The following is a 13,433-nucleotide window of genomic DNA, read 5'->3' as shown; positions in this document are numbered from 1 at the left end:
CGCCATATATTCCTCACGCATCTACATACAAACCTCACGCATACGCCATATATTCCTCACGCACCTACATACAAACCTCACGCAAACACTATATATTTCTCACGCATCTACATACAAACCTCACACATACACCATATATTCCTCACATATCTACACACAAACCTCACACATACACCATATATTCCTCACACATCTACATACAAACCTCACACATACACCATATATTCCTCACACATCTACATACAAACCTCACACATACACCATATATTCTTCAAAAATGTCATGTGAAAAACTATGTGAATGTGTGTGTGGCAGAAGTAGTATGTTTGCAAGGAAAAAAAGTGGTGAATGTGCAAACTTTGTATTTTTGTATGGTTTGTATGTAGATGCGTGCAGAAAGGTAGTGTATGTGCAAGCTTTCTTGACATATGGCCTAGGGGGCACCTCATACCACCCAGATACTCAGTCCCTAGTAATCTCACAACTGGATTACTGTAACTCCCTTCTAGCAGGTCTTCCTCTGAATGCCATCTGGCCTCTACAACTAATGCAGCAGCATGAGTGATCTCTAAATTTCCCAAATTCTCTGCTACGCTCCTACCTCAGAGCCCTTATTATACCTTGCACTGCACCTCACACTCTCGGACCCTCCAGTACTGCTCGCCAAGTACGAAGAAGACACTCATCTAGACTCTTCTCTGTCTTGGCCCCTAGGTGGTGGAATAAACTTCCCCTCAAGGTCAGAACAGCTCAGTCGCTGAGTATTATCAAACAGACCTGCAAGACCTGCCTCTTTATAGTATACTTAGACTAACTTGTAACTTGTCTGACTTATGTAATAAAAACTATAACAGAGTAAATAAAATGATTGTATTCATGGTTTGAGTCCATGAATAAAACCGCTGTTAACCAGAGACTAATTGTTCCATACTACCATAAGCCCTGTTACAGAGCAAAGAAACGTACATTTAAAAACCAAAAGTACAGTACCTATGATAGGAAACATTGTATGACCTGCATATTTACAACATACCTTCTTTGCAGGAGGGACCTCCAAAGGCGGAATGGGTACAGTCACAGACATAGCCGCTGCTCTGCTCAATGCACCTCCCTTGGTTGTGGCAGAGCTCAGCAGATTTGCCGCAGTGGCCCGGGCATCCTGGACTGACCCCTGGGGTCAACTTGGCCTTCTCCTCCAAGTCGAGGCTGACCCCATTCACACTGAGGGCTCTGATGCAGCCCAGGAAGCCCCGCTGTCTGGACGCCATTCCCCCTGAAGTGCAGATGGCAATAGAACTTGAGATTCAGCATTCAGCTATGGGAAGAAAATGATGCGATGACTTTGCACCTGAAAGGGAAACCTCATCTTGTCAGCATTTAATGTGATAATTTAAAGTCATAATGGTTTGTAAGCTGTTACTGTTTGTGAATGGTGAAATGGAAGAGTAAATTGTTTTTAGAGGCTACTTTTCCCAGATGGGTGACAGCAAACCTTCTTTCATTATTTTACATTCAGGTGAAAGTAATTCTATTCTACTCCCTAAAAAATAATTCTATTCTACTATGTAAAAAAGGAATGTAAGGAAATCACTTTAATTAAAAGTAATCACTTTAATTGCTACAAAAATTTCTCATAAACACAATAATTTCCTGAACATTATGCACATGGTTGTAGCTACAGCATCCTGATCTTATTTCAGAGCAGTCATTACACTGAAAAGAATATTTGCTAATGTCACATCAAGCATGTCTTCAAAATTAAGTTATCTGTATTTTGTTTGAGTCATTTTTGTCATATAAAAGATGAACTTTAATTATACTTAAGAAACTATGTTAAAAAAGAGAGAAGCCCATGATTAATCTCATGCACATTATTTCAGTGTGTGAGTAATCCAGCATCTACAGTGGTGTGAAAAAGTGTTTGCCCCCTCTCTGATTTCTTACTTTTCCATGTTAGTCACATTTAAATGTTTCAGATAATCAAATAAATTTAAATATTACTCAAAGACAACACAAGTAAACACAAAATGCAGTTAAGTGAAGGATTTTATTATTAAGGAAGAAAACAAGTCCAAACCTACCTGGCCCTGTAAGACAAAGAGGTTGCCCCTAAACATAATAATGGGTTGGGCCAAACTAATTATAACAATAGTAGTCAAGCATTTGTGATAACTTGCGAGACTTGTAGTCTTTTACAGCACTTTTACAGCACACTCATCTTTGCGAAATTGTTGTATTTCAGCCACATAAGAGGGTTTTCAATCATAAACTGCATTTTATAGTTGCCACAGCATCTCAATAGGCTCTAAAGGCTCTAAATAGGCTCTAAAATATTTGACTCTAAAGTCCTGACAACTGTACTTGAGGCAAATGAGATTCTTTGGTTGTTGTTGTCGGGTGTTTAGTGACTCTTGGATGAGAAGTCACGGTGCTCTTGTTTAATATATATCAGGCCGTAACTCCTGGGAAGGTTCACCACTGTTCCATGTTTTCTCCATTTATGAATAATGGCTCTCACAGTGGTTCAGTGGAGTCCCAAAGCTTTAGAAATGGCTTTATAACCTTTTCCAGACTGATTGATCTCAATTACTTTCTTTCTCATTCGTTCCTGAATTTCATTGGATCTTTGCATGATGTCAAGCTTTTGAGGATCTTTTGCTACATCACTTTGTCAGGCAGGTCTTATTTTTTCTTGATTGAGTGTAATAAGGCCTGAGTGGTAGTAGCCCAGTGGGTAACACACTCGCCTATGAACCAGAAGACCCGGGTTCGAATCCCACCTACTACCATTGTGTCCCTGAAGAAGACACTTAACCCTAAGTTGCTGCAGGGAGACTGTCCCTGTTACTACTGATTGTAAGTCGCTCTGGATAAGGGCGTCTGATAAATACTGTAAATGTAAATACTGTAAAATACTGTAAATGTAAATGCCTGGGTGTGGCTCAAGATATTGAAAATTGAACTGAGGTATGATGAATCACTGTTTTAACAGGGACTTTGTCACTTTGTCATACAGGGCTATGACTGGGATAATAAATGAAACAACTGACTAACATGGAAAAAAGTAAGAAATCAAAGAGGGGGCAAACACTTTTTATGTCTATCGTTACATTTTGTCATAATTACAGCAAATAAAATGCATTTGACTGAAAGTGAATATGCCAGACAGACAGATACAATTAGAGTTCATGGGAAAGATTGAATTTAAAGTGTGATTTCTACTGCAGAAGGTAATGTAATGGTGATGCCTACCTACAAATAGCTGGCTGGTAAGCTGAAGGCGAATATGTCCATCTGAAGGGGCTTCCAGGAAGCGCAGGGGCAGCTGGTCCACCTGCACAGAGGCCTCTTTCACATTGCGCTCCACCCGCACCCAGTGCCACTGACGGTCATTGAGAGGGACTGGTGACTTCACGGTCAGCAATACTGGCCCATCCCCCACATCAAATGAGAAGGTAACAGCAGACTGAGCTTTGAGAGAACACATGACCGGACACCTCAGATGTCATCAAGCAAATCATTTAATTGGATAAAGCAAACGAAATTTCAAGACTGAGGAGAAAAAGCCTCACAGCTCAGCTCGACTTTGATAAAATCTCTCAGCCCAAGGTTTTCCAAGAAGACTCCAGACGGTGCACCAGTTTTGAAGTAGAATGAGATGTCAGCACTGAGCTCTACCTGAGGAGCTGGAAAGTGAATGTAGGAGAACTCCTGGTAGAAGGACACTGCATTCCACAAAGATTCTGCACAAAAAGAATATAAAAAGAATATGACCTTAGGTTTGTGATGCTAGCTAATTGCTACAAAACAAAAAAAAAAAAAAAGAAAGTTTTTCATCTATTTGCGCAATCCTGTACAGCACAGAGAAAAGAGATCTAAAAGTCAAGAGAATGATTTAGTCTTGTGTGCATTTCGGAATTCATACTAAAGCAAACAGATCACCTACTGTAACCATGACAACGCAGTGGGCCAACGCTGTAGATTGCCTCGGATCCAGGTCTGTGAGTGTCTCCGATGATTATCTCTGACACAGGCAAGTGGTCTCTATAAGAGAGAAGGCCGGTGTCGTTCAGCCTGTAAAATGTGAACAAATAAGGAGATAAAAGAATGTTCTGTTCACAGTCCAAATAAATAAAACACAGAGTTGTAATAACTCTTTACTCAAGTGGCAGCAAGGTATACCATGTGTCTTGGTCACTGTCACAGTTGCAGAAGTAGCTCATGTCCAGGCAGTTCTCCTCCAGGCTGCATGAGCACTGTTGCACCCCGGGAAGCGAGCCACTCCAGTAGGTGCGTTTCTCACCTCCACGGTCCCTCCACCAGGATAGAGGCGTTCCATCTGCAAGGAGATGATGACAGTGCTAACTCCTCACCTCTAAACTGCTTTCTCCACCCTGACTTCTCTATGCCATTTACCAACTGGTGTGGTACACAGTAGAAATTCTCTACAAGTTGCAAAATAACTTTCATTCTCTGCTTCTTTGATCTCTGCTGGTGACATCTCAGGACCATTCCGACTACCAAAACCAACAATTTTAGTGCTTTAATTTGTGCAATCCAGTGGCCATTACATTTGCAGGGACAGTGACATTGTCACTTCTATTGCACTAGGACAAAAAACACTGAATAAAATAAATGTTCCTCTTCACTGACAAAAAAAATGTTCCCTTTAATTTTAATTTTTAGAGTATTATAGTGTTTATTCTGAAATACACATACAATCCTCTGGAAAGGTTTTGGGCATGTGTGAGTTGTAATACTGCTTTAACATTTTTCCAACAACAGTTTAAACGTTCTGTACAATACTGTATACAGATTTTATCTCTGGTAAAATGAGAACAGAATGTACTTGTAAGCCTAGCCCTGGGTTTAGCCTAGCCACAACTATGTGTACACACACACACACACACACACACACACACACTCACACCTACAGTCAATTTAGAGTCATTAATCCACCTAATGTGTATGCCTTATGATGGCATGAGGAATCCTGCGTCGGGATTCAAACTCACAACTTTGGAGGTCACTAACCACCTAATTATAATTGTTCAGACTATTATTATCCCTGTTGGTAGTATCTGGTATATTCGTGCCATTGGACATACCCAGCAGTAAACTCCCATCGGATCCACGAACCCACGTTCCAGGAAAAGTAGTGCACCTACATATCGCCTGCAGGACGGTCTATGTTATACACACTAGGAGTAGCCGGCAGGACCCGACCCCCTGTATGTTTTAGAGGGAAAAACAGCCAGCCTTCGAGTGTTCCAGAAACAGTCAGACTATGGGTTCTGTAGCACTAGAACATGTTTATTATTTGCTTTAGAATAGTCAAGATATTAGCAGTCTTTGCCAATCTTACATTTGCCAACTCATTACTCAGTGTTTAACTTCTAAGTGCTGTTGAAAACTTTGTGTAATTTATTTATCCCTAGTATGAGAAAACCCTCAACTCCGGTAATACCAAAGGACCTTAAATTGTTATTTTCCCATTCCAATTAAAAGTTATTTTTATCTATTTTTTTAATTTATTTTCACTCCAGCATTGTTTTTATGTAGTTCATCAAATCATACAACCAATTATGCTTCTGTCAGATCTGCGAAGTCTGAAAAAAACACATTCGCTTCTTAATGATACAGTGGTTTGGGGAATAATAAACTAGTGCTACACGAAGTGCCAACCCTGCACCCAGGCATGGTATAGCTCCATTGTAATTAAAAGTGTTGTTCCAGATAAGCCCCTTCATTCCTCTGTGATTCTTTTTCTGTGGTTGTTGCCTTGAGGTCATTTACATTGGTTTATTATTTTATGGAACATTCTACTTCAACCCAAAACTGAATTTAAACTGAAAGTTCAAATTAAGTGTTATAAAAAATGAGCCTCTGTGTCTGATCTAGCGAAGAATTGGGTGTTAACCAACCCCAGGGGTTGTAAAGGCGGGACTTCCTGCACCGGTACATGACTTCCTGTTGACACTGGTCCGATCCGACCACCAGGGCATGCAGCTGCTCAGGGGAAGCACTGTAGTTGAAATGCATGATATAGGGACTTTCCACTGAGGAGCCCTGAACTCTGACTGGGTTTGTTCCGTTGTAATTGACCACTGTCCACACTTTGTTCTCTGGAGTAAAACAGAAAAAAAGCATTTCATTTAATCTAGAAGCTGGATGGCATGGTTTCACATCAAAATGTAACTAGACTATTTATACACAGTAATTAAATATTGAAATGCATCTCTGCTGCTAAGAAATAATGACATCTTAAAATGAAATTCTGTACAGAAAATTAGAGGTGACTGACCCAGATGAAAGCGCTAGTTCTGAAAAGTCAAACAAAGTCTCGAAAAATATTTCTTTATTTATAAAGATTCTTAAGTCTCTAAAAATTTGAAGTCTGCTTGATTTGGATATTAAAATAAATATTAATAATATATAAAATGGCAAATCCTCCTCCTTGAATCGTCACCTTATCGTGCTGGAGCCCTAATGATCTTAGGAGCTATGTTGTCCCGGGCACTTGGTGCCCCTTGTAGGGTCTCCCATGACAAATTGGTCTTAGGTAAACGGTGAGACAAAGAACGGTTCAGAAGATCTTTCATGGAAGGAACAACAAAGAGTCCAAGTACCCGGTCCTTTTGGGAGGGACTCGAAAGGAGTCAATTGATGTTTCGGGCATGTCCTGCCCTGGACACGCTGGAGAAATTATATCTCCAGACTGGTTTGGGAATGCTTTTGGGTCCTGTACAGAAATTGGTTTCTCTATTAGTTTGAATTAGTAGGCAATAAATGACCCTTTTCAGTATATTGATTATTGAACAGCCATGGTGCTCTTGTTTAACCCAGTCTGTGCTCTCACTGCTCTTTCTTTAAAAATAAGTACTTAATTCAGATTTTTTGACCCAGGCCTCACCTGTCATATTACAGTAGACTTGCACTGGACCCATCGGACCACTCCCATCTGGATCAATAGAGAAATATCCCGAGGAACTGCCTGCTAGTCTGTAGCCTTCACATGAGTTCTCGTAGATTGCTGAGAGGCAACAGACAACAGAAAATCACAGATAGTAAAAAGAGTCGCTCAAAATGTGACCGTGCTGAGCCATTTCTAATTGTGAATTTAAAAAGTGTATGCTTAAATGCTTCTTTCACAAACTGATGCTGAAGTACAGCTGTGATATGAAGGGTGAGGAGAATAGACTCACAGTTATGGCATGTGGCTCCGCTGTATCCAGTCCCTGAGCAGTCGCAGTAGAAGGAGCTCCAGGTTTGGGAACACCTCCCCCCATGTTCACAAAAGTTAGGAAGGCATCTGAAGCAGGGAGAAGACTGGATGTTGAGGTCTGATTGAAATGTGATGCTTATAAAAGTATACTCAACCTTAGCCAAAGACACATAAGGCTGCTTTCTTCTCTTGTTGTGCATTAAATCTCATCCTGGCAGATGACCTACAAAAACCTTCAGGTCCATAAATATTGGGACATCGACACAATATTTTTTTTTACAGCAATAAATTTGACATGAAACTTTAAATATATTTTTTTCATTATCCTCATGGACATATTTATTCTCTGTACTTAAACTATTCATGCCACTAAGAGCAGCACTCAAAAAATAAATACAAAATTAAAAATGAAATGTGTTTTGACTGTGCTTAAATCACAATGACTAAATTGATGACTGGTTCAAGCACAAAACCTCAGAGAGATTTTTGATTAATAACACACCAGAGCTCCTTAAATTTCACAATTATAAGTCTTTTAATTTACACATATATTATTTTCCATGGCTCTCTGCAACATGGCTCACCCTATGAAGGGAGCTGCAGGGAACCCAACCATTTCACTCCTCATTTGTTGGTGGCATGAAGGAGTTGGCTGCTGTGCATGTCAGGCGATTGTTTCATTATCACTGTGTGCTTTTAAGAGAAGGAGTGTACCAAGCAGTTCCCCCCAACCCTCTGCTCTTCTTCTTCATGCTCTAAACTGGGTGATTAATCTTTAACGGTAAGTTGGTTTTGCTGAAGGGTACTCCATAACTCTTTCAGCTTATTGATGCTCTTAATGACAAAGACATGGCATGGCAGGTGGAACCCTTCTGCGGCTTCTTTCAGGCTGGTAGAAAGAAAAAAGTCCTCAAGTCTGTGGCAAAACTGTGAGTATTATAGAAAATGTTTAGCAATTAAGAATGAAAAGTTTTATAGATCATTAGACCAGAAAAAGGAAGAGACAGAATTACAGTGAAGCCTAGGAATTGCAAGGGGCAGGAGTGTCGCAACCAGACCCACAGCCAAGTCGGCTCCTTGTGATCTAACGCCTTCCAGCAGATATAGTGAGAAGCCGCTGGAGCCCTGCCAGAGGAGGGGGTGGCAGAAAAAAAAGCAGCCAATCCTTTGGCTGCCACTCCAGCTGGTCCAGGGCACTCAGATGCTGTCAAAGCGAGAACAGCAGCCTCCAGACCACGACAGCTGGTCATGAATGATGTAAGACCTGCGGTGACTGAGGGTCCTGCCGTGTACACACAAGTTCACTATTAATAAAAACCCTTCCCCAGAGCGAGCCGGCAGGACATGTCGCCTTAGCAAAGGCAGAAAGAGAGAGGAAGGAGGGAGAGACCTCCACCACATCACATGCCTCGTGGAGAAAAGATTAAATCATTGTAAGAAGATATTATACAGATATAAAAATTGTTCAAAACCAATGCCATGGTTTTGAAATATAAATCATGAAACCGAAAAAATAATTTCAAAATGTATCCCACCTTTAAATTAAGACATGTATAATCCAAATAAACAAATCTGTTATGGACAATAAAAAACAAAAAAAAATACAATACACTGACTGCATTATTGTGCATACTCTTAGACAAATTCTTATTATTCCTATAGTAAAGCATTTGTGAACTTTGTTTGAGTTCTGCTGTTCTGTTGTATTCTATGCTTCATCTGAGGTCTATGTACTATGTACATGCTTGGGACTAAGTTACAAACTTTGTTGAAGCACTTCTTGAGTATTCAGTTGTCCTGTGTACACACCCAAATAAAGTTCAGCAGTCCTAGTAGGATTTACTCAGTTGCCTACAGCAAGACGCCATTCAAAGTACACAATTTTATACTGAAATCAAAAGGGGCTTTAACAAGTTTTTAAGTTTAATTTTATGCACAATCAGCTTTTATTTTTAAATTTAATTGTAAAGACTATAATTTACATTGAAAGTGTGAAACAATTTTAAATGGTTAATTGTGGCCTATTTCACAAAAACCTGGCATTTTAAGGGATCTGTGCTTCTTATACGAAATGCCAAGTTTACATGGATGTTTCAAAGGGTAACAAGAGATGGAACCAGAAATGTGTTTCTATCTGTCAGTCCTATTTATGAGCAAAGTTGTCTAGATTCCAGATTCTAAATCTGGGTTATTAAGACTTTAAGTCTTAATTCTAACTAGTTTTAAGATCACACAGTATACAATGTTAATTAGCAGATTAGAAACTTCTTCTTCACAAGTGACCAACAGAAAATCAAAAATTTGTAAAATTTTTATACCTGTCACGGATTCCACAAATGTCAAACTGCAGTTGGTTGTAATTTCCCAGTAGTCCTCTCTGCACAAGGAGGATGTTGATTGGTTGGTTGTTAATGAGAATAAAACGCATGCATCCCTGGAAGGCCATTGTTGGGTTTTTACAGTTGCCCTCATCCAAAGTCCGGGGACAACCTGAAATAAGCACAGAGCTGGAACTTTTAGCAATCCATTACTTAAATCATAAACAGAGCTGAAAGGAACTAAACCGAACACTGCAATCTTTTTTTCTCTTTTTTTGTTTGATTTCACTTAACTACAAGTGGGTAGACTAGCCAAACTTTTACTCAAGTATGAGGAGCATTACTTCAAACATAATAATTACTTATGTAAAAAGTAGTCATCAAAGAAATTACTCAAGTAAGAGAACAAAAGTGTTTAGTGATAAAACTACTCAAGTACTGAGTACCTGTCTAATTATGTTTTTAGAAATGATCTGTTCCAACAAAAAAAAGTTCTAATTCAGATATTTCCTAATAATAATAATACCTTATTGAAGTACAGTCCCCTGACAAACGTCTTGTCGCTAATCTATTTTGTAGAAACACCTGCTATTAAAATGACTTAATTAATCAATTGGTGTTAGAAATAGCTAATAGATAAAACCCTACCAAATTATGTTGGTGGTAGTAGCGTAGTGGGTAATACACTCGCCTATGAACCAGAAGGCCCAGGTTCAAACCCCACTTACTACCATTGTGTCCCTGAGCAAGACACTAAGTTGCTAAGTTACTCCAGGAGGACTGTCCCTGTAACTACTGATTGTAAGTCGCTCTGGATAAGGGCATCTGATAAATGCTGTAAATGTAAATGTAAATGTTTAATGTATTGAAATGAATTAGTTTCACTGAAAAAGGATTTAGCATTTAATTAAGACAGAAAGGTCAAATTTTGACAAGACAAAGGTTTTTTCGCCTTTACAGAAAATGAACAAATTTACTGCAAATACAAAATGTCAGCAAATTAAGTTGTGGTGTTGTGAGATCCAAATGTAATATCTTGCATGACTTCCATGAGCTTGAAGGACTGCATCCATGGGGTTTGGCAAGGATTCATACAATTTATTGATGAAATCATCAGGAATAGCAAAGAAAGCAGTCTTGCATGCCTCCCAGAGTTCATCAAAATTCTTTGGTTTCGTCTTTCATCCAACCCCACACATGCTCAATGATGTTCATGTCAGGTGACTGGGCTGGCCAATCCTGGAGCATCTTGATCTTCTTTACCTTGAGGAACTTTGATGTGGAGATGGAAGAATGTGATGGAGCACCACCAAAGATTTTTCCTCTTTTATGGTTGGGAATATAAAAGGTAGCTAAGATTTCTTGGTATTTCAGACTATTGATGTTGCCTCCCAACCTGCAGATCTCTTGCACACCCCCATACTGGATGTAACCCCTAACCATGATTTTCTGCCACCAAACTTCACTGTTTTCTGGGTGAATCTCGGATCCATGCGGGCTCCAGTAGGTCTCCTGCAATATTTGCGGCAGCTGTGGTGTAATTCAACAGAAGATTCATCTGAAAAATACACATTCTGCCATTTTTCCTCTGTCCATCCTTTTAGCAGGCTGTGGGCCTTGGCAAATGCCACACAGTTTTTCAATTGTAAATAAGACACTCAGAATGCACATGACTAAAAAAATACTTGGAATGTTGAATATGAAATATGAACTATAAAACACTGAAAAACATTTAGAACTCATAGCCCCATGATTTATTTATTTATTTATTTATTTATTCTAAGCAAGTCTAGGCTCTTTTGGCCCCGGATGGAAATCCAAAAAGCAGCTCCTTTTAAGTAATAAGCAGAGGCCTACATTGCACTGCTGACACTTCTCTTGCATTGTTGTTTGTATTTTTACACAATAGTTTTAGGACGTCGTCATCAAAAAATCAGGAGAAAATTTCACCAGGAGATTGTGCATCTGTGACAGGAGGTTGAACATGGGGAGTTTTTCCTGTCTGAGCTGGAGATGGAGGGACAGCATCACCCAAGACATTGAATGATGTGGTGATCAGCTGTGAGTGGCAGACCTGTGATGACGACCTTCTCATCACGTTTGAAATGAAGAGTTGGAGAAATGCCATGTGTGGCGTCTGAGCATGTAAACGTGTTGACGTGTCTCATGCTCAATGTGCTCACTGCGTGATAGCCCTGGTGATGAGTTTGCCACGGTGTGTTTGTGATCATGTGACTGCATGGCTCTGTCTGATTTGTGAAATGGTCTCATGTGATTATTGTTACTACGTTTGAATGGTGAAACAGTAATGTGTTTTATCTAATGGCGTCATTTATCTGGCAAAAATAAAGCATATAAATGGTTTTAAAAAGTAACGAGTCAAGTGTTGCTAAATGTAGCAAAGTAAGAGTAAAGTTTCTTATTCACAAATGTACTGAAGTAAAAGTATGGCAATGTAAACTACTTTTAATTACTCAAGTAAATATAATGGCGTAAATGTAACTTGTTACTACCCACCACTGCATTTAGCTTTCTAGTGTACTTGGATCTGCCTTCTCTTGACAAATGAATAATTTATTGCTTGTTTTAGTGAAATGGGTGGAATATGGAGGGAAAGCACATATGGAGCCCCTGATGCAAAAAGACAGATGTCACACCCATTACGGTCAGGGAAAATAAGCCTGTAAAGATATGTTGAGTTGATTCATCTGCTACAGACCATTTAGGCAAACACCCAACGTGTGAATGTGGGTGTGCTGATCGGGTTTCTGTAAGATATTACTCATATTTTTTTCTCTGTGATTTTAAAAAGGTTTAAAAGGCATTATGTTTTTCATGCAGTTTAGTCAAGCTATAAGCTACAGTTCAAAATGTTCCAAAGTAAAAAGTCTATATTAAAAGTAATTAACAGCTCTGCAAAAATTGGGGAAACCCCCCATGGTCTGAAAAGAGAGGACTTGTCACTCGGTATAATTTGCTTCTCTAGTTAGAGGTTGAGCAGCTTCCTACTGGGCATAAAACAGTCAAGATCTTACCTCCAAAGAAGAGGCTCTTGTCCAACTCCAGGTTCTCCAGCAGCTGGATAGTGGAGGCTGGTTCACTATCCAGTGTCATGCTAATCTGCAGGCCCCTTGTGCTTAGACTCACTGAGTGCCAGAGTCCATCATTCACCTTCTGACCTATGGAAGGGTATTTTAAGGTCACTAGAGGTGTTAGAATGAAACTACCCCAAAAGATCTAGCTACCCATGTTCTCTTACAACTCTTAACACCATCCAATAAAAATTGTTATGTCTTTAATCCAAGGGCCATAGTGATTTGTTCTCTTGTTGCATGTTCTCTGCTCTGGGTGTGTGTGTGTCTGTTTCCCTTTTAGGATGATTGAGGGGACGGACTCCGTGATTGGAGACTAGGCTCCCGGTGCCATGTGACAGTGACGTGATGTATTTAAGGACACCTCCTACGCATAGATGTTGGCCTAGTGATCACAGAGGAAAGAGAGGAGCGTTGTTGTGCATGTGGAGAGCTTTGTAGCTATTTAGAGTTCTGTCCTGTGTTGTAGTAGTAACTGTTGCCTATTCCTTGTGTCTAATCACAATTTTGTGTGTGTTCCTCCTATTTAATGTTGCTTAGCACTGGCCTGCACTGTAAATATATGCACTATGATTGCTCTTTGTGTGTGTTCCAGCCACCTACTCCCCTTCCTTTATCTACCTTTTCCACCCTAGACGAGGACATGACAATATCTTCAATTACAAAAACATGTCCCTGTTCTTGTTTCACCTTCTACAGTGTGTTATTCAATAAGTTCTGAATTGGACACTGGCCAACAGAGCCGTGATGTTCAGGCAGTATCAATAAGTAGAATTGCGTAAGTGGCCAAACTTGCAG

The 13,433-nt window shown here is 39.7% G+C and overlaps 1 protein-coding gene across 2 annotated transcripts in view; it reads right to left on the bottom strand.

The window, feature by feature from the left end:
- cntnap5a (contactin associated protein family member 5a) overlaps positions 1–13,433 on the bottom strand; it is a 70,270-nt gene that overhangs the window by 13,695 nt on the left and 43,142 nt on the right. For both annotated transcript variants that reach the window (XM_028990545.1, XM_028990546.1), the window contains exons 9-18: positions 12,579–12,722; positions 9,544–9,715; positions 7,206–7,312; positions 6,914–7,033; positions 5,925–6,125; positions 4,183–4,339; positions 3,947–4,074; positions 3,573–3,743; positions 3,253–3,471; positions 1,034–1,273 (exon numbers count right to left, since the gene is read on the bottom strand). In XM_028990545.1, the coding sequence (XP_028846378.1) occupies positions 1,034–1,273; positions 3,253–3,471; positions 3,573–3,743; positions 3,947–4,074; positions 4,183–4,339; positions 5,925–6,125; positions 6,914–7,033; positions 7,206–7,312; positions 9,544–9,715; positions 12,579–12,722 (1,659 nt within the window). The remainder of the gene's footprint in view (positions 1–1,033; positions 1,274–3,252; positions 3,472–3,572; positions 3,744–3,946; positions 4,075–4,182; positions 4,340–5,924; positions 6,126–6,913; positions 7,034–7,205; positions 7,313–9,543; positions 9,716–12,578; positions 12,723–13,433) is intronic.

The sequence above is a fragment of the Denticeps clupeoides genome, chromosome 9, assembly GCF_900700375.1.
Source record: "Denticeps clupeoides chromosome 9, fDenClu1.1, whole genome shotgun sequence".
Lineage (NCBI taxonomy): Eukaryota > Metazoa > Chordata > Actinopteri > Clupeiformes > Denticipitidae > Denticeps > Denticeps clupeoides.
Note: the sequence above shows the minus strand (reverse complement) of the source record. Positions and strands in the feature narration are given on the sequence as shown.